The 19910-nt window shown below is 40.6% G+C and overlaps 1 protein-coding gene across 2 annotated transcripts in view; it reads right to left on the bottom strand.

Annotated features, from left to right (window-relative positions):
• Positions 1 to 19910, bottom strand: part of SLC4A4 (solute carrier family 4 member 4) — a 195976-nt gene that overhangs the window by 77346 nt on the left and 98720 nt on the right. For both annotated transcript variants that reach the window (XM_090139096.1, XM_090139095.1), the window contains exons 4-7: positions 19723 to 19858; positions 13269 to 13429; positions 10434 to 10613; positions 4392 to 4487 (exon numbers count right to left, since the gene is read on the bottom strand). In XM_090139096.1, the coding sequence (XP_089995222.1) occupies positions 4392 to 4487; positions 10434 to 10613; positions 13269 to 13429; positions 19723 to 19858 (573 nt within the window). The remainder of the gene's footprint in view (positions 1 to 4391; positions 4488 to 10433; positions 10614 to 13268; positions 13430 to 19722; positions 19859 to 19910) is intronic.

Genomic DNA, 19910 nt, shown 5'->3' with positions numbered 1-19910 from the left:
CATTCTTTACAGAGCAGGGGAATACTCCCTCCTTGCTGCCAACCTTTTGCCACAGCTATCCTACAGAGATGCTATCTGCCTGTATTCTTCTGCATCCAATACTTCAACTCACAGGGAGGAAGGTTGGCAGCTCTTGGTCTTTTGAAACAGCAGATAACAAAATTCTACTTTTTCACCACTACCCATATTAACTAAACTCATAAATCTTAAGGGTTTTACTGTTTGAAACAACACGTGTGTCAAATCAATAGGCAAAAAGGTCTCCAGTTCCTGACACCAGATACTTCAGAGAGAAAAAGAGACCAAGAGCTAAAGCCTTTAAACTCCGTTTCTCTCTCAAAGGCCAGCTGCTCCTCTAAGCTTGGCATGATGGCATTCAAGCGCTGCTTACTCTCTTTCAGACTACTTTTCCTATTTACTCTTATGCTCTCAAAGAGTAGCAGAATATATGAAAATAGTTCTAAAGGACTTGCAAGAAAGCCTAGAAACAGCCATAATCATGAAAGAAGAAAAATCACAAAGTAGCAAAGAAACTTCTGGGATGGATACAACATCCCAACACTCAGCAATCAGCATGCTCTTTAATAATTGTTCTGAAATTTTTCACCCTTCTTTCAGAAACCAGGAGCATAGCAACAGGAGCTCTTACCACAGTGCTGATGATCATCAGCATAATTGGAAAGACAGAAAACACTCAGAAAGTTATTGCACTGAGGCACTTCCCAAATTCTGAGATATCTCTAGGTTAGTGTATGTTTTGAGACAACGTTGATTAAACTTATGGTTTATATATTCATAACAAAATGGAAGTTCAAATTTCCAGCATCCATCAACTCCCACAGAAAAATGAACTTGGTAATATATCTGAATATCAAGAAACAGCTAATAATTATATAAAATAATCAATAACTAATAAATACAAGGAGTCGTAAGAAAAAGATCTGTACAACCCCCCTTACTCCCCCACCCGCAGAGACCCCCCAGCTGGGTTTTCCTTACAATATATTCCATATATACAGAGACAGATTTATGATATTCTTTCTCATGAGCCACTCTGAATCACAGTATACCTGCTGTGCATTATTGCCACATCCAGGAATGACAGCACAGCAAAAGCAAAGCACAAGTGTATCATATAAAAGGAAGATCCTCAGATTTTTCTTCTTCATGTTGTTACTGCCTGCCAGGCTTAAGACCCCACCTATATCTACTAAGTTCTTACAAATATGCTTATTCATAGCATGAGAAATGCCACTTGAAGGACTGGTTTAAGCTACATATATTAGTAACCACTCTCCTAATTATTAGCAAGCCCAACTTAGAAATATTTACAGCACTTGATTGACTGTTTGATATGAATCTGTACAGAGGAGATGAGCATGTATGTAAAACAGGAAAAAAGTAATAAAATTTGTTTATGTATATTGCATCTCTTACATGAAAGAGACGTTACTTTGTGTTTCTAAAAAGGTGTACACAACACTTTGAGATGTAGATATTTAATAAATAATAAAAGATAAGATGGATTTATTATATATTTTTTTTAAAAGCAGGTTCCTGGAAACCTGAATCCCATTACTGAAATCCAAGGCTCCTTTTTCTTACATGGTGTGAGTAATTATCTTTGAAAGGTTGCGCAGATACTGCCAAAACTCTGGGAAATCTTTGACAAAGCTATAAATATAGTGTTAAATTAAAATGAAAGATTGAAGCTCTATATAGAAATGCACATGGCTGTTTTGCAAATCTGAGCCAATACAATCAGTTAAAAAGGTAGGGAAGCACTTTCTTTAAAATGTGAAGATTGTTCACACTGGTAATTGGTTTCACGCAGATCAGTGACTCAAAGCAAAGACTCAGTTCACTTAAGTGCTGGCAAGTGATAGAAAATAAATAAAAAAGTATTCAGCGAAGTTAAACAGATCTGGAGAAGTTCAGAGACCAATGGAGATGGGCAGATCCCACACTGCCTGCCCCACAAGCTCTCACCAGTTTGTGAGAGCTGTTCCACTGCTGTAGCCAGGGAGAGTGCAGCACAGAGACCCATTTCCTCTTCTTCCAGTCTTATCATGATACCTTTGAGTCTTGGAATAGCTAATGCCTCTAGCTGAGAAGAAACTAAGTACGGCTTCCAAAACGCTCTGAGGAAGTGCAGAAAATGCAGATGATGATTTTATTTTATATGGTTGTTTAACGTGGTTTTAATACAATTTATTCAGAAGAGCTGCACTACGTAATTGTAGAGTAATCGTATGTGCTGAAGCTCTCTTCATTTCCTGAGCACCACTTAGGCAGTTTTACAGATTTCTGGGTCCAGTCCTGAAAATGAGAGTCCCCAGCCTTCATAGGTGATAACTTTCTGGACTACAGCATGTATTTCCCCTATTACTAGAAGTCTAGGACTGAACATCTGTTAGAAGATTATTACCTTTCTTGCTAGAGGAAGTGGCTAACAACTATCACCTCTCTCTTCTTCTCAAGCAGCAATCACCTTTTCTCTCAATTTCCCAGCATGATCAACATAATCACACCAAACTACAGAAGCTCTTGTCAGAGAATTCTTTTCTTGAGGTTTCCCTTTTTTATTCCAGATGCAGACAAGCCAATGTGTCAAAAAAATTACATCCTTTCCACTTCTGAGTATCGATTTCATAAAGATACCGCATTTCCCTACAAACATGGCCTCGTAAATACTCTTAAATCATCACTGCTACAGCAGCATTACCTCTGCAAGACCAAACAAGGACAAGGGAATGGAGCCCAGAAGTGAGGGCACCAGACAAAGCTCTGTACAAGAAGTATGAACCTGTGGGGCTGAAGGGTCTCATGAAACTTCTTTTGTCACATCCTCAGGCTGACCCATAAATCCCTAGCTGGCAACTCAACACTGCTGTCCTGTTTTCTCTAAAGAAACTTCTTGCTTCACTTCTTACTTCAGTCAGTGAGAGATTGGAGACCATAAGCATCACCTTTAACCATCATTGCTGACCTAACAAACTTGATTGTGCTGCAGCTTGCATTTAGAAGTTTGCCCCAAATCCCTGCATTTATACTGACTGAAGTAAACCCACTGTTAAGAAGCAAATTCTGCTACAAATGCAGGATGTGTTATGTGCAAACCTCTACCAAAAGCCATTTGGCTTTATGGATATCATCGTTCAAATCTGTACAGCCTAGGTCTCCAAATTCACGTTCCTAACAGTTGCACCACTGAAGGATGGTTGTGGCATTTTTTTGGTGTTGTGTAATGAGCTGCCCATAAGAGCAAACTCAAACATTGGAAATGACCGTGACAGGGAAATGTGACGTGTGACAAGCCCAGCAATAGCACTTTTGAGGAAGACAGGAAAGAGGGGACTGAGTCCTCAGGTGTACAGCTTCTCTGAGTGGAAAAAAAATACAGGAGCAGAAGAAAGCAACGAGCCTATCAGTCTACAGAGACTCTCAGTGCCACAAACAAATCAGTAATGTAAAAGATTTCTGCTGCTGAAATTTCAGCCAAAGACGTCAGCACATGATGATGACCCTAACAATGTTTGCTAACTAAGGGTATTTACGTGATTCAGGCCTCTATTGCCATCTCTTTGGCAAAGGCAACATGCATCTCTCCTTGGCTGTGCTCAGTAAAGTACTGGTGCAAAAGGTAAGGCAATCAATCCAAACTCCTCTGTTTTACTGCCTCATTCTACTGACAGGCTTGGTAGTCATCTTTCCACAGTCTTTCACAGTCAATATCCTGAAATTCAGATTTCTACATATTACCGTGGCTTATAAAGAACATCTCTGTATCATCAGAGCAGCAGGCTGTGCCTTTCTGTGGGAACAGCTCTCCTATGTGATCAGCAAGGCTCCCAATGAGTAATACTTTACAAAGGATAAAATGACACGCAGCCTGAGAAAAGCCCAGCTCATCACAGAGAGACAAAGCTGGAGGCGTCTGAGAGCTATGTGACAAAGGGCAGCTATTTTTGTATTTAATTTATATGGAAATTAAAATATTTAACTTTTTTGCATTTTATTTTATTACACTGATGGCAAAATTCATGAAACCCTCTCAACAACCAAATGATGTTTCAACACATGACTGAAATTTTGCTAGATGGGTTACAAGATAGCCTACTGCCTGAAATGGAGTGCAGACTGACCTACCTGTTCCACTATAGATGGAGGGAAAAACAAACAAATAAAGCAAAAGAGTGAAAAAAGAGCAGGGTGTGGTGGGGGTGAATAGGCAGCCAGTATAGCAGCTATTCCATTCTCTCAAGAATGGATTTCCAGTCTTTCCCCCGTTCAAGCAGCAGTGAGCATTAAGGCACCAGCTGATGCCAGTCACCCATCCTTCCTTCTGGAAGCCCCCAGCCCGCTCCCCGCATCCCAGTCCTCTGACTTACTGAGCCATCCCACGCTGGGGCTGCGCTGCACTTGGATTTCATCATCCAGCGTGCGTGTCGCTAGGCAGGGCACGGAGCTCTCGAGTGGGCTGCGTGCTTTTGTGGTGCAAGCAGGAGACAGAGGCAGCAGCAGAGGGGAGGAAGAGAGCAAAGTTGAAAAGTCAAAGGAAAAAAAAAATGCTCAAGCAGTTGCACAAAAAAGCGAGTTAGGAGACAGCGTTTGAACATTTGCAGTTACACAGAAGTGCACCTTTCTGTATAGTTTGGTGACAAAAGAAGCAAGTCTACTTATTTGGAACACAAACCGTCCCCTGCTGGCAAGGTCTGCAGCCAATCTTTTGTCCTGTGTGTCCAAAACTCAGGCATCTCTGAAGTAGATTTCAAACCAGTGATGAAGGCAGCTGACATTTGAGCTGTGCTGAGCAGTCCCAGACAGCAAAGCAGTTAGCAAAAATGGCAAACACAGTGCTTTTTTTTTTTTTTTTTGGGGGGGGGGGGGGGGAGAGGGAAGTTGCTTCCCTGTAGGAGCCAACTTTGAGCATCCTGTTTGTATACATACCCTGATGTACATCACAGGGCTTGGAAAGGCATACTACATTCCATACTGCTTCAAGTAATGCAAATGATAAATACATCATGGTTTTTTTTCCAAGCGTCCCTGGAGAATATCTCATTTCTGGCTTAATTTCTCTTCTCCTGTGCTCCTCCTTATTCAGTTGACATTATATCTTTCAGCCCACTGGAAGGATTGTGGATGCAGTTTCTATGATACTCAACTGAATAAGGCTGAACTCCAATATAGTATTTAAAAAATCACAGGGGAAGTTTTCAGCTTTTGCTAGCTGTCATTCTCTCAGTACAGTAGCCAATGCAATGTAAAATTCTGTCAGCACAGCAAAAATAAAAACATTTGTTAGGTGTTTGGACATTCATATAGCGATGGGGAGCATGCCATTACTTAGAAGGGTTAGATATTCACACATAAACACGTACAGTTTTCTACAACTTCCACCAGCTTGCCCTCAGTATGATTCGATCGCTGCTCTTCCACACTTTTGCCAAAGGCTCTCACAGGTGCTAAGTTATACAAAATGCTGGCAGGCAGGAAACTTTCATGCAAAACCGTGGAAAATATGCACTGCATAGCAAAGTACTGGCAAATGATTAGGAGACAGTCCTCAGGCACCTGCATAAGGAACGGTGAGCACTGTTTTCATTTTATACAGTGGCAAACCAATGGCAGATCTGCATTATGACTCAAAGGAGTGCCAGTTGGGCAAAGGCTGCTGGATGGCCTCTAGCATATGCACTATTTACTGGAGGGGCTCACTTCAAATGCTGCAGCCTGTGCCAGGAAAGGACACAACTGGATTAACACAGAGAACTCTCAGAAAGACAGTTAACAAAACATGACATACAAAAGCTCTGCAAGAGTTCAATTGGAACATATCTAAAGGCCCTCAACGAACATATCAGACATCTCAACTCTCTGCCAATAGAAATGAGAAGGGCGCTGTCTTTGTACGGTAACTTTTAGTAATTGCTTAATACAGCTTTGTCTGCTCAGCTTTTTGATAATCATCTTTTTCCTGTTGAGTGGACAGCAAAGAAATGCTTTGATTTATCCTCCTCCACTAAGCGTCAAACAAGAAATTATCATCTTTTGCAGTTTCTTTCTCAAGAGCAAAAGGCTTGCTGAGAAAACATCCTCCCACAAACACAAGCACTGGGAAAGAGTAAGAAGCCATCTTTATGACACAGTTATGATTAAAAAACACTCACTGCACACCTTTGCCAGTCTGAAGCTCAACGCTTCTGCCAATCTGATTGCTCTGTAGGCTGTCATCAAAAAGAGCAGTGAAGCAAAAGCAGCGGGAGCAGGATGACTGCCTGCTGCAGAGCCACGGTCAGCCTGGCTGTGGCTCTCCAATGCACAGGAGCAGCTGGACCAGTCAGCAGCAGGCACCGCAATGAGGAAAGGCAAACAGCCATTCTGTGGGCTGCTCAGGGTCTACAAGCAGCTCACAGCGCTGCCACAGAGCTCACAAAAGTGTGCTGTCAGATCCCAGCACCTAGGCCTGAGATCCAGAGACAGAAGTGAGAGCACCACAATACTTTTTTTATAAAGAAATTCACAATGCTCATTACAATATCAAAGGAGCATAGAACATATTGGGTTGGAAGGGACCTTAAAAGATCAGCCATGGGCAGGGCTGCCCCCCACCAGCTCAGGCTGCCCACGGCCCCATCCAGCCTGGTCTTGAGAGCCTCCTCTCAAGGAATAGGGTACCTACAGCTTATCTGGGCAGCTGTGCCAGCATCTCCAATATGTAATAAGCTACATCTTAGCAACTTACTGCTTCTTTACCTTTTTCCAGACTTATGCAGAAATATATATATTTCTGCATATATTGTTCTAAGATATATATATACACATATACAAATACATATATGTGTGTGTGTATTCAAATTCAAAACTTTTAACTGTGAATGACCTATATAAATACCAGAATAGTAGCTTCTAACAAGTTTACCACAAAGAAAATTTTCAAGCCTTTATGATTTTGTCACCTTATCATTCTGAAAGAAATGAGATACATGCACCTAAGTGTTTTTGAAGACCAGGGACCTAGGGTGTATTTTCAGATTTCTAACAAAAGTCCTTGAAAAAGTCTGTCACTGTTTAATTTGGGCTATAAGTTTAACTTGAAAAAATATTAGGGAAAATAATTGTGAGAATTCCTGCTAATGGCATCATGTGTACGTTCTCCCTAAATGCATGCTTTTCAAAGTAATTCAATGTAATTAGATACCTGTCAGAATCATAAGTTCCAAAAGAATCGTGATTGTCCACTATAAGCAGTAAGTTGCACAACATTTTTATACTTAACATACCGCAGGATCTAGTTAAGCTTCAGGGGCTATTTCATTAGCAACCTTTAACAAACACAAACTAAATTAGCAGGGCACTTTGTAATTTACATCAAGGTGTTTTATGGTAGGTCTAAAGATGAAAAGTTAGCCTTTTTAACAACATCAGTAAACATCAGTTGAGCACAACATCAAGTTGCTTTTTAAATATACCAGACTGTAAACCTACTATATGAAGGTGAGAATTAAGCACTGCACAAGTCCTGTGTCCTGAACGACTGTCATTCTCATTAACCTGGATGCAGCATGAATATTGTATGGAAGTTTCACTAACACTGGAACAATAAGGCAGAAACTGAAAGAAAATATCTACCTGATATGAAACTCCAGTGAAATTTATGAGTGCTTGGGGCTGATGGCCCTTTTATTATTGTTATTAGCTACGCTAAAAGGCAGATGCACTCCTGTTGGATTCATTAAATTTTTATCTGTGTAAAGGACAAATTCTGCCTTCAGAATTACATGGGAGACACTCACTGAACTCCAGAGAGCATAGTATAATTACAGAATGTGTTTCACCGAGTTATTTTCTCATTAAAGTGTAAATAATAAATAACAGCAACAACTGTTCATGAAGTATTTCCCTTCGTATTCAAGTCTCTCCCTCCTTAAAAGTACTTGAATTGTCACGAAACATAATGCTTTATTATATTCTCACTACATATAAATACTCCAGGTAGGAAACAGAGGCAAAACAAAATGAAAGAAGTTGCCAAAGGTCAGCCAGTGGGCCAAGCAAAGCCAGGAAAGAATTTCTGAAGAATCGGTCTCTTCAAATACAAAAGAGAAATTAATGGAAACCTAAGACACCTACTATCTGAGTAAAGGACGTTCACAGCCATGAAAAATAAGCAGAGGCTAGAGTGAGAACTTAGATGAGTGCCCTTTACCAAAGTCAACCTCCCTGGAGAAGTAGGATATTATTTACTTTTAAATCAGCACTGAATGTCTAACTCCGTATGTTAAAGAGTCAGGATTTATCATCCAAGTTATAAGACACTGTCTATGATTTACCCTCAAACCTTGTAAAGAAATTTTAATTCCTCTTTACACCCTGAGCTTTTGATGGCTCCTCAGTGAGTGACTTTAGCTGCAGAAGGGAAAGATTGCCAACACTCACCAGCTGCTGAAAAACAAGGAGGCTGATACAAACATATAGTTCAGCAAAGATAGAAGCAAGACAGAAGTGGAAGGTGGATGCACGTTGTAAACAGAGCAAGTCTTAAGCCCTTCAGTTAAATTCTTGGCATGTCTGAAGGAGACACTAATCACAGCAATACCAAATAGTCAATCCTAAAGGTTTCTTTACATTTCTACACCTTAGGAATTTGCTACGTACTCAGAATAAAACAGTAAGTTTGGCTACTTGTTTAACCATAAGATAGGAAAAGAGCCTATCACTGCCCAAACACGGGAACTCCTGATATCCGGTAGTTTGTCTTTCAGCTTCCCTTGCAATTTTAGAGCCATTAGGCCTGACTGTGGCATTGTAAACATACCATGAGCAGACACAAAAACAGGTCTCCATGCCACCATGATCATGAGTGTCAAAGTGCCTATGCTTAAGCAGGTGATTTACAGTTGGAGCCAACAACAGAGTGAGTGCATCTCAGAGTGTATTCTTTAAACAGAAGTCAGAAGCAAACAGTGGGGAAATTGTTGGAAGGCCGGAGGGGAGACAGCAGAAAGCCCCAGAACGTGTGGTGGAAGAACTGGCAAACTGAAAACAAACGTGAGTTAGTCACTGGAACAGGTTGGCCAAGGAGGTTGTGGATGCCCCATCCTTGGAGGCGTTCAAGGCCAGGCTGGATGTGGCCCTGGGCAGCCTGGTCTGGTGTTTGGCGACTCTGCACATAACAAGGGGGTTGAAACTAGATGATCATTGTGGTTCTTTTCAACCCAGGCCATTCTATGATTCTATGATATGATTTGAAATGCCTGGTCTGAAAAATAAGCAGAAGAGCAACAGTCCGATGCACAGTCCTGATCTTTGCTCCATTGGACTCCTGCAGGGATATTCACCAAAAAGCTGCACACCTAGGACATTCCCCTCAATTCATGTTTCTGTGCATTTTTTTTTCATTCATTCAATTATCAAGACACTGGCATGTGATAAGATGCATTATCAAGAGCAATAAATATTCTTCACATGCACATACACGCCTGTAGCAAAAGCAAAGGACATTGAAAAGTAGGAAATATTAATGAAGTAAGGTAATTAGTTAGGGAGAAATGTTAGAGCAAGCTTTAGAAGCAGAACACAGAAAGCTTAGAGGCCGTAAAGACAGCAAGATGAGTATCAGCTTGCTCCTTTTTCTGGGTGTCTGAAAGTTGCTATTTTAAAATAAGTTTTCATACTGCAACATGAGACAGTTTGCAAAAATCTGAAGACATGAAAATTTTTTAACATTACTACTAACATGACTACAAATTTCAGTGTTTGAGTAAGTACAGAGCCACTGCCAAGGCCTCTATAGCTGTCTGTATCCACACACACACAAACACTTATACAGACAACACTACATACAATAAGCACTACACATGAAGTAATTTTTAAAAGAGAAACAGAGATGTATACATGACATACACCACAAAAAATTTTAGGTTGAACAAAGCAAAATGGAAATGAGCTTTACCCACACTGGACAATGATTGTATGGCAATAAAATGCAAGCTAGATTTTACTCTCGCATAATTTTTGATTAAAAGTGTCATTGACACAATCTATTAAAAAAATCAAACACACGCAAAAGCTTCATCTCTGCACAAGCACGTCAGATGATCAGTCTTTTGGGTTCAGGCACGCATAGAGTTTGTTGTAAATCTCTCTTTCCTAATGTTGTTCCTACACCACCTCCTACATACCTGTTGCATCCTGCTGCCTGCCACCTCCCTTCCTCTCCCTTTCCGTCCAGTGAAGATAGGGTTAGAGCAATGTGCCACGCAAAAGCAGCCTTCAGAGCCCAACACTGATGTGTCATCAGTACGGGTCTTGCTACGCTAATTATGCGTTAGAAAAGCATTGTCATGGCAACAAGGTTAGTTTCTGGCAGGCAAGGTTGGTGGGTTGCTTTAAAACGGAAGGCTATAGCCAGTTAGCCTCTGCATTACCATTATCGGGGTTGGTAAACATCCTACTTGCACTGGAGACGGTCTTTCCAATGTCTGCCAGAGAGCGCAGGTTGGACTTCTTGGTCTGGTGCCGGTGCTTCCTGAGCAGCGTGTAGGTGACTTTGTCCTTCATGTCTGCCTTCAAGAGCCCTGTCTCAATCTGATTGTCGACAATCATTTCTGTTGCACAGGAAGGGATGAGAGAAGGGAAATGAAAATGAATCCCAAAGCCCAGAACTTGACTACAGGAAAGGAGAGGAAAGGGAGAAGATGTTCACTATCCCATTTTGAATTCTTTCCTCTCCATCTCAAAGTTAACACCAGATATACCACTTTATTTCTAATGGGAATCTTTTAAAAACATTTCTTGAAATGTAAGAACCATCTCCATAGAGGAAAACCCATCAGCCACCAACGCACACTTTTTCCACCCAAATCCCTTTCTTTTCTTTTCATGCCACTAAGCAGGTTGCCAAACAACCCTTCACAGGACAAGATTGCTCTTAGCTCAGAGAGAGGGCTGCTCCAACCCTGTGTTGTGAAGAAGCGATAGCTACATCACGAGCTCCAGTATGACTCCAAAAATAGCATGGCAAAAATTCTATCAGCTTCAACAAGGCCTGAGTCACCTCACAGACCCATGCTAAAACCTCATCTATCTACAGGAAAAAGTCCTGGAGATGAGTCACTAATTAAATCTTTCATTCTTAGAACTGAAGTGAAATGACAGCAACTACAGATGGCAGAACCTGCTCCTGTTTTCAGATGACATGTTATAGGACTTGGTCTTCAGCCTTTAACCATCATCAATCTGCAACTCACTGCTTGCTTTCCATCAATTCTCTCCTCTCTGTTCCTTTGTCCCATAGGGGAGGGGTAAAGGTAGCTTGACTTATTGCAAAAGTCTCTATTGTGCAATAAATTTCACATTAAATTGTTTCCTTTATTACTTCAGTTAACATGCTAACCCCCAGGGGAAAGTGGCAGCTCTTATTTGTCTACTAGTAACTTTTATTTGTGCTAATAATAAAAGTTATGGGAAAGTGGAGGCAGAACATTCACTGCACTTGCTAACTCAGTGAGGCAGAAAGTCACTTTCTTCTAAAGAATTAATGCCTCTTCAAATCACTAGAGAAAAAAGCCTCAGACTTCCACTCCAACTCAGAAAAGAACGATTATACATGTGCACAAAAGCTTTATTTTTGTTAAGTGCTGTTTTTCTGCAAGCTTTTATTCATATTTTTTGTTAGTGATTTTTGGAATGCTTCCTTAGAACAACATGCCTTTCTTTATCAAGTTCATCCTTCTCCATCTAGCAAGTATTCATTCCTTTTTGTGCTTCTGATATAACACAAGTCAACAAACAGAGCTCCGTGCATTTTACTTTCCTGCCTAGTCTAGTCACTACTAGAAATCAGCAAAGTTATCATGATTAAATAATTCTGGAAACCAAGTCGGCAGGCTTCTTAGAAATCCCTCTGCATCTAAGGAAGGATTTGGACCTTTAGCAGCACAAGTATCCCACACAGAACAGTAGTACAGCAACAGCAGCCGCTAATTTGTGATTTAACATCCCAGAAATTACATTTCATTTGGGAGATGAAAAAGGTTATTCAAGGTGATGTCTCAAAGTGACTTCAACCAGAATAATTTATTAAAAATAAAAACTTTGCAATATCACACACTGAGGTACACAGACACAAAAAGTACAGGAAGACAGTGTCATCTCAAGCACCTAAAAAAATAAGAAGCTCAAAACTCTGTAGGTAACATCTAACTTCAACTCTTACAAACTAATCCAACACTTGTCACTTGACAGTTTTATTTTATGCCAGGAAAATACTAAGCCTGAGTCCTGAGATTAGGATTCAAAGCATCAAGTTCTGTGGCATTTTTATTTTATTTTGAACTTCTACACCTCTTCACACAATGCCTTCTAAATTCAGGATACTGTTTAAATGTACCTCCACTGGATGGCTCACTTCTTAGATTTATTTTCATATGACCTTCCACACGTCACTGGGAACATGGTATAGCTCTCAGCAATGTCACTGAGCATCATCCTGGGCCACAGCTATTTTGACTGCAAAAAAACCCTGCTATCCCATTCAGCAGAGGGAAGCATAAACTGATCCCGTGACTGCTCTTCGTCCACCTTTGTAGCAGAGGAGCACTTTTATTTTAAACCTGCTTCTAGCAGCCCAGCCTGCAAATTCATCTGAAAATAGTCTATGATCTGACCACATGAGCCCTAGATTGCAACTTTCTGCCCAAAGCAATATTTGCTGGGCATCCCTATTCCAAGTGAAATAGCCTCTTAAATGTCACATTTCTGGTAGTAAACATAAATTAAGTCAGCGTATGCCTTTCCTTTCAAACACATGTGGTAAATTTAGGATATCTACCTCAGGATCCAAATGATTCTATTTAACACCAAAAAATAATTTAAAGCAAGCATAATTATTACTGAAGCAGATTCTTTTCCTCTTCTTCCTGAAATGAGGAAGAATGCTTTTCATACATTGACTCTCCTTCTCCAAGTACCTTCTAGGTTTCTGTTACTCCTAGGAGGATTATTTATTTGTTTTCCTCCTTTAATGAAAAAGTAGTGTTTTTGTTATACAGTGAAAATGGATGGGCTGCCTCAAACTCCTACCCCTAAGAAGAGGGGAAAAAGCCTGGGATCTTCTAACACTGTTATTTCACACTTTATTCCAGGAAGTCTTTAGCAAAAACAGCGATGCTCAGTTTCTTGCTTTCAAAGGAAACCACCTCAAAGATCAATTGTAAGCTGATGTGAATTGTTTAGAGCAAGAACCAAGGAAGCTTACTTACCCACCACCTGAGGAAGAGAAGAGGCCTCCATATCCAGCATTATTGAGCCTTTCTCTATGCACGTCCTTAACTCAAACAAGCTGTGCAGGGATAATGTGGCCACATGAGGTTTACTCCATCGTTCCCCACCTTGTTCTACCTTCTCCTCGAACTTTATCCACCTACAAAAGGGCAGAGCAATGAGACTGTGTTAAAGCTGTTGCACCCTGTGCGCAGATCTGAAAGAAGCAAGACAGCTGAAACTTCACAACACACCAATGAGTTCAAGCATACACATTTTCCCTCTTCACATCTCTAAGGCCACAAATCCACAATCAAGTTGCAAAGGCTTAATGAATTGTTATCTGTTAGTTGAACAGTGATAATGCTTGTAAACTACTGCAGATGAGAGGTAAAACATGTTATCTTTAATAGCTTTCACCAAGACTTAAGCTAACACTGTTTACCTCATGTTTGCTCCAGATCAAGAATACAGAGGCAGTTTCAACAACTCTGCTGGCATCTCTTTCCCTCCCCATGCTGCACACCCAGCACCTAACCCAAGCATGTCCAACCTGCAGACACCCATGACCTAACCCAATACGTTGCATCATGTCAAGTAAAGCTTTAGCACTGCTTCAGCAGCTCCAGGTAATTAAATTGATGCTTAATAACCACTTTGAAGTAGCCAGGGGTGCTGGAGAAGATAGAAAAAAAATTAGCATTTCTGGAAATAGAGTGATTTGAATTTAAGTATTCAATTCTACACAATACAATCTGAAAACTTCCTCTCCTGTTTAAGGAATTGGGTAAGGTCAGAGCAGGAAAAGTGTGAGTAAGCCACAGAGAATGCTAAGGCAGAAAGATCAGGAAATAGATCTCAGCTTTTACACCCCTCTTCTTTCAACTGCCCGTAATCCTTCTCACAGCTCCACTGGAAAAGACTCAAGTAATCTTCAAGCATATGAGCAGAAGAAAAGCATCAGGGCTTTACCAAGACTAGCAGATCAGTCACCAATTGGGAGCACTGAACAGTACCAACAGGAGCAGGCTGGCACAAGGCAAAGAGCAGGGGATAGAAGCATATCTTAAGCATCTGAAGATGCTCTGGAGAGGACAAGCAAACCACCAATGGAAACGACAGAAATTAAGGGTTTCGTTGTTTCCCTCCATTTGCCCTCCACTGTTTAATCATTTAACAAAGTGAGGCTGAAAAAACAGAAAGCTCATCTCTCTAGCTGAAGGTTCAAGCAAAGGTTAAATAGATTAAATACTGCTCTGTACAAAACACTCTTTACACCCCTAAACCCATGTCATGACTGTGGGCAAGCAGGAGCTCTAGCCCAGGGATCGTGCCTCAAGCCCCGTGGCGGGGGCAGTCAGGCAGAGCATATTCTACTGCTGCTCCATGCTCCTGCCGCTGCCAGCAAGGTGCTGGCACAGAAGGGGACACAGCTGGGGAATGCACACACAGCCCTGTGGGACACAGAGAGGAACATTACAACTCTAGGCTATCTAATAAAGGTGAGATAAATGCCAGTGACCTTTTCCTTTATTGCAGCACCTGGCTACAGCTTCACTGCAAGCACAGAGCGCAGGAGGAAAAAAAGTGTTTCAATGCAACTCAATTGCAAAGCAGAAGGTGTTCTAATCCCGTCCTGAGATACTATTTTAATATACTTGGCTAAATGAAAATTCCAGTGACTAATACAAGGGGATTATTAAGAAAGAAAACATACTCTTAAGGGTGTGGAAGTTTGCAAAGTGGTTCAAAAGAATTTCACTTGGTGTTAATAATATTATATTTAATCCTGAAAAATGTATTATTTGAGGATTAATTAATTATGCTTTTCAACTGCAATAATCTCTTTTAAGACTTTGTTTTAAAAAGCCGCATTTTAACCCAAGCAACAAGACTGAACTAAATATCTGAGAAATAAGGTTCTATTCTGTCCACAACACTTGAGTGTTTGCTAGGAAAGCAAAGGGATTTGGGCATCTGCAAATCTGTGGAGTTCAGAGGGCATGTTCTGTATTCGTTTTTATTGAGTCAAGTACAATGAAATGCTCTTTACCCTGCAACAACAAAGGCTGCAAACTATAAAGTGTTTGTACCCTTGGTGAAAGTGTGTAATTCACAATTATCAATATTTGCTTTCTGTGTACTTTCCTAATTATAACACAAAACTTCAAATCTGTTGGACCTGCTACCTGACAGATTTAGCAGAGTCTCTCAGCTTCATGACAGTCACTCAACTCTTCCAACACATTATAGGGCGTGGAATAACCATTTTCCTAGGGGAATCCATGCCCATCCACTTCACTGAAAACTGACTGTGAGATGCTCTCCAAATGGCCTGAAATAGCTTTGAATACCTCATTCTCAAGTTCCCTCTGAAGTCCTGACACACACATATATGCAAGTACTCAGGCAATGCTTTCCACATGGCCCTCCACACACGTAATAAATTTTATTTTTAGTTTGTTTTGTATTATTATTCCCCACAATACACTTCACTCAGCTAAATACTCCAGTTTACCAAAGAGCATGAGCTTACAAGCAAGTGGGCACCTTCAGTTTGAACTGAACCAATCTGGTGTGCTATTTCATTCACAGATTACAACTGAAGAGATAAATATGAGCCAAACCTGAAACAAAGACAGCCCAATCCACTTCCCAGGAGCCAAAGGTGCCACTCTGAAGGCAAATGTGGCTTTGAGGACATTGAACAATGTGGTCACTCCTCATTACACCAAGAGAAATCCATGAAAGATTCACTTCTGCTGCAATATTTTCCTAACTAACCTACCAGAAGATAAACTACTACTGTAATCATCAGCTATCCACATCCCCTCTCTTTGATAGAGACTTGAGGATACACCAAGAATACCTGTTAATGTTTAGAATATAAGTCTAAACATGCTGAGACATACATTCGGTACTTTGCATAGCATACATCTATGTTATGGCAAAAATCATTCTCTTGCACCAGGTCACAGAAGCATCATTAAAAACTAGGACAAATTAGGACACTACATGCTATCAGAAATAAACAACCAAAAGACCATACATCAGGCAAAAATGATTTTTTTTTTTTTTTTAACACATCATTCTGCAGAAAAGTTCACTCACACCCAGAAAGTTGCATGGGAAGTAGGTGAACATTGGAAGAAAGCATTGGACTTTTAGGGTGGAGGAGAGTGGAAAGGACAAAAGAGACAATTGTAGAGTTAAGGTTTCCAATTCTATGTATTTAGGATTATACATCTCAGAACAGAGCCTCCTGAGTGTTGAAGGCAAAGCTGTCTGCACCCCAGTGGTAACATGCTGTCTCAGGGCAAAAGCTAGAAAAATTCTAGTGACCACATTAGAAAAAAACTACAATATAACAAATGACATCCATGTTGTGTTATGACTCCTGGACCTTAGAAACTAAACTGCTGACTCTAGCAAAGTTGGCACTGTGGACTTCTGAAATCTGGAACGTATTGACCACCACCAACTCCAAAGGCCAAAGATTTATGAGAAAAATCTGCCATCGGTGCACTTGGCTGCCTCCAGAACAACCTCTTACTCTTCAGATGTATCTCTGGGAGTCTTCAGTATGTTTGGTGTGCACATATTGTACAGGCAATTATATCTGCTAACCAATAAGCGGGACCCATCTTTCTTATTTTTAAGGCTCTACAAAGGATTGCATAAAAGATATAATAATATTAGAATGGGAAAAGAGGTGAAAGATGTAAATGTACTGCTTGAGAGAGCTTATGTAAAGAAACAGACCATAATTAAAGATTTAAAATGCCTATCCACCAGCTCACATCTCTCTCATTCCTTCTCACTGTCATCCTATGATCTTTCTCCCATCTCCCTGCCTTGTAGAATGACAGTCCCCACTATGATGCACACAGCTTGGTTCCAAAATGTAATGAACTGAGCCTCAAAATAGATAGCGGCCTCTAGATATTTCAAGCCTTTCCCTTTTAATAGTTTGCTCTGTATCCTTTAGTTATCGATGAAATGCAACATACACATACCAGTGCAAGAATTTGTAATCAATTCACTTGGTGTGGATGGACAAGCTCCAAAAAAAGCCCAACAGGGAATACCTAGTGACCCAAATCTTCAGGTTACCTTTAACAGCAATAAACCTTCCCTTTTATTGCTCTATTTTTAATGCATTTAACACAGGGCTGTGTGATTGAAGCACTGTCTACACTGAGGATGTTTTTCCAAAATGTTTCTTTATTGTTAACCATGGCTAGATACCACGCTAACAGGCAAGAGGATCATGAAAAGGAATAGGACATCCTCAAGTTCCGGCCTTGGGCTGACCTTACCTACTACCAGAAATGTGCACAGGGAGGAATGGTAGCCTATTTACACTAGGGTTGGAGCACAGACCACTGAACTCACGTGAATAAAGAATCAAAACAATGAAAGGATCTCTTCTAGAAGCATCTTTTAATCAGTATCTTGCAGGTGCCTGACAGAAATTTTCCAAGACATATACTTGTTTTTCTGCTGACCAAAATGCTTCTAGAAGGGCAGTAGCACTTGCTAAACTTTGATGATTAAAACACTTCTCTCCTGACAGCTTCTACCATCATTCAAGTCAGACCCAAAGCTCCAGTGAGCAGCAGAGTAGGCAGCTCCTGTACCTGCTGAAGCAGAGTTAACCAGCTCAAGCTGGTATGTCCTGCAGCAGAGCCACACAGTAGCTTTCAGCAGGTTTGGTTTTGCAAGATTAAGTCATTTCAGGAAGATGCAGAAAAATCCTGAACAATAATTGCAACATGCAAGATCACCATCAACAAACTAACACACACACATCAGGAAGTTAGCCAAGGTTAGGAACTACACTGTGCTTGAACATGGCATCTCCTCTTCCAGTATGTAACATACATGTACTGTTAGAAAGAATTGTATGTACAGCTCTAATTAGCTCTTCTACTAAAGAAGTACGAAAACACAAAACCTGAAAGCATTTCCAGAGAAGAAAAAAAACCCTCTTTTTCTCTCCTGACATCTAATGGTAAAAGAGCATCAACATATCCCTCCATAAGTTCCTTCGAATCTAGAAGCAGATTTCTCTGAAGACATGTATTTTGTGATATGCCATGCAGGACATATCACTCTCTCGATGGATTTGTGGATTCCAGGAAAACAGAGCTCCCAATATTAATATGAAAAAGAAGAAATCAAATATAGTGCTTAGTATGAAGAATATTGTTAAAGTCTGAAGTGTAGAACAGCCTTAACAAATTGTCACTAAAAACCCTTCTTAAAGATCTGTATGGGGGTGGGTTGTACACATGACAAAATGCAAGTGCTGAACTAAGATAAGGGGCACAAAAAGCAATAAAGGGAGAAAAGGATGACCAATAAGAAAGGAGTTGAAGGGTAAAAGGTGAAAAGTCTTTAAATAGGTTCTGCAAGTGACAGAGAAGTAAAAATAAAGATAAGGGGGTAAAGGAGTAGGTGGTGGAATGGTTCATCAAGTAAAGATTAAAGGTAGCCAAACAAGATGGACTGACTACCTCTGAACACAGCAGGGGCCCTAAAGACTGGAAGGTGGTAAAAGGGCTTAGCATAGCCACAAAAAGGGAAATGAAAAGTCCAGAGCCAGGAGGAGGATTGGGAATAGGAAAGGTAAAGCCCTGGGCTGCTCACCAGCTAGTTAAGAACCCCTTTCTAGAGAAAGGTTTCAGGCCTTGACAGCATCTGCAGTTAAAAGTTTAACTTTCAAGGCAAGACCAAGAAAAATATTTTTACTGTAGAAAAAAAAAAAAATTAACATCACAAGGCTAGAGGAGATAAACAGCAGCCTTTAGATCCTGAATCCTATCCAATGGCTCCTTTTGCATTACTCAGAAATAAGCTATAGATAACTTGTGTCAAATACAGCATAAAAAACCCCATTCCAGTCCTAAACCAGCACGGCTAAAGAAACAAGAAGAGAATTTGGTCAAAAACCTCAAAGTACGCAATTCAAACCAGCACTTAACACACATCCTGAGTGATTTCCTCAGAAGAAAAAATCTTCAGGATCTTTCGCCTATTTAAAACAAATTTTCATTACTAACGGAGTAAAAAACGTTCCAACTTGTGCTGTGTGGTGGAGCCAGGCTAAAACCCACTTTTGAGTAACCAAATTAAAAGTTTTAATACATCTACAGACGTTTTATCCTTGCCCTAATATCGGCACTGTTTGCAAAGCGCTAGCTAAGTCCATATGGATTTTGACTCTCCATATACAACCCATTCAAATAAGTCTGGCACTCCAATTTTTCTAGACTTGGTTTTAAATTCACATTTAATCAAATCCTTGAATTCTCTGATTTATCCAAGAAAGGTAATTTCACCCTTAAAGGCTCTTTCCTGTGGATTTTCCAAGCCATCCAATAGTACAGACATTACCACCTAAAGAGGAATTTCCCATGAGGTTTCTGAGGTAAAGGAAAACCAACCCACCTTGCAGTCTCCTTCCATTCCATTTCTTGTCCATCAACGGCCAGAAGCTCATCCAGCTCCGTGAAAAGCTGCGGGGGTGCTGGGCTGTCATCTTCCTCTCCCAGAATGAAGCGGACACGTTCAGCAGCAGGGGAGACTGCAGAGGTGAAAATACTGCGGTTAACAGCCTGAGAGATGACCAAGGATGT

This window comes from Phasianus colchicus, chromosome 4 (genome assembly GCF_987193195.1).
Source record: "Phasianus colchicus chromosome 4, bPhaCol1.hap1.1, whole genome shotgun sequence".
NCBI classification, from domain to species: Eukaryota; Metazoa; Chordata; class Aves; order Galliformes; family Phasianidae; genus Phasianus; species Phasianus colchicus.
The sequence above is the reverse complement of the archived record's forward strand: the minus strand, read 5'-3'. Positions and strand labels throughout refer to the sequence as shown.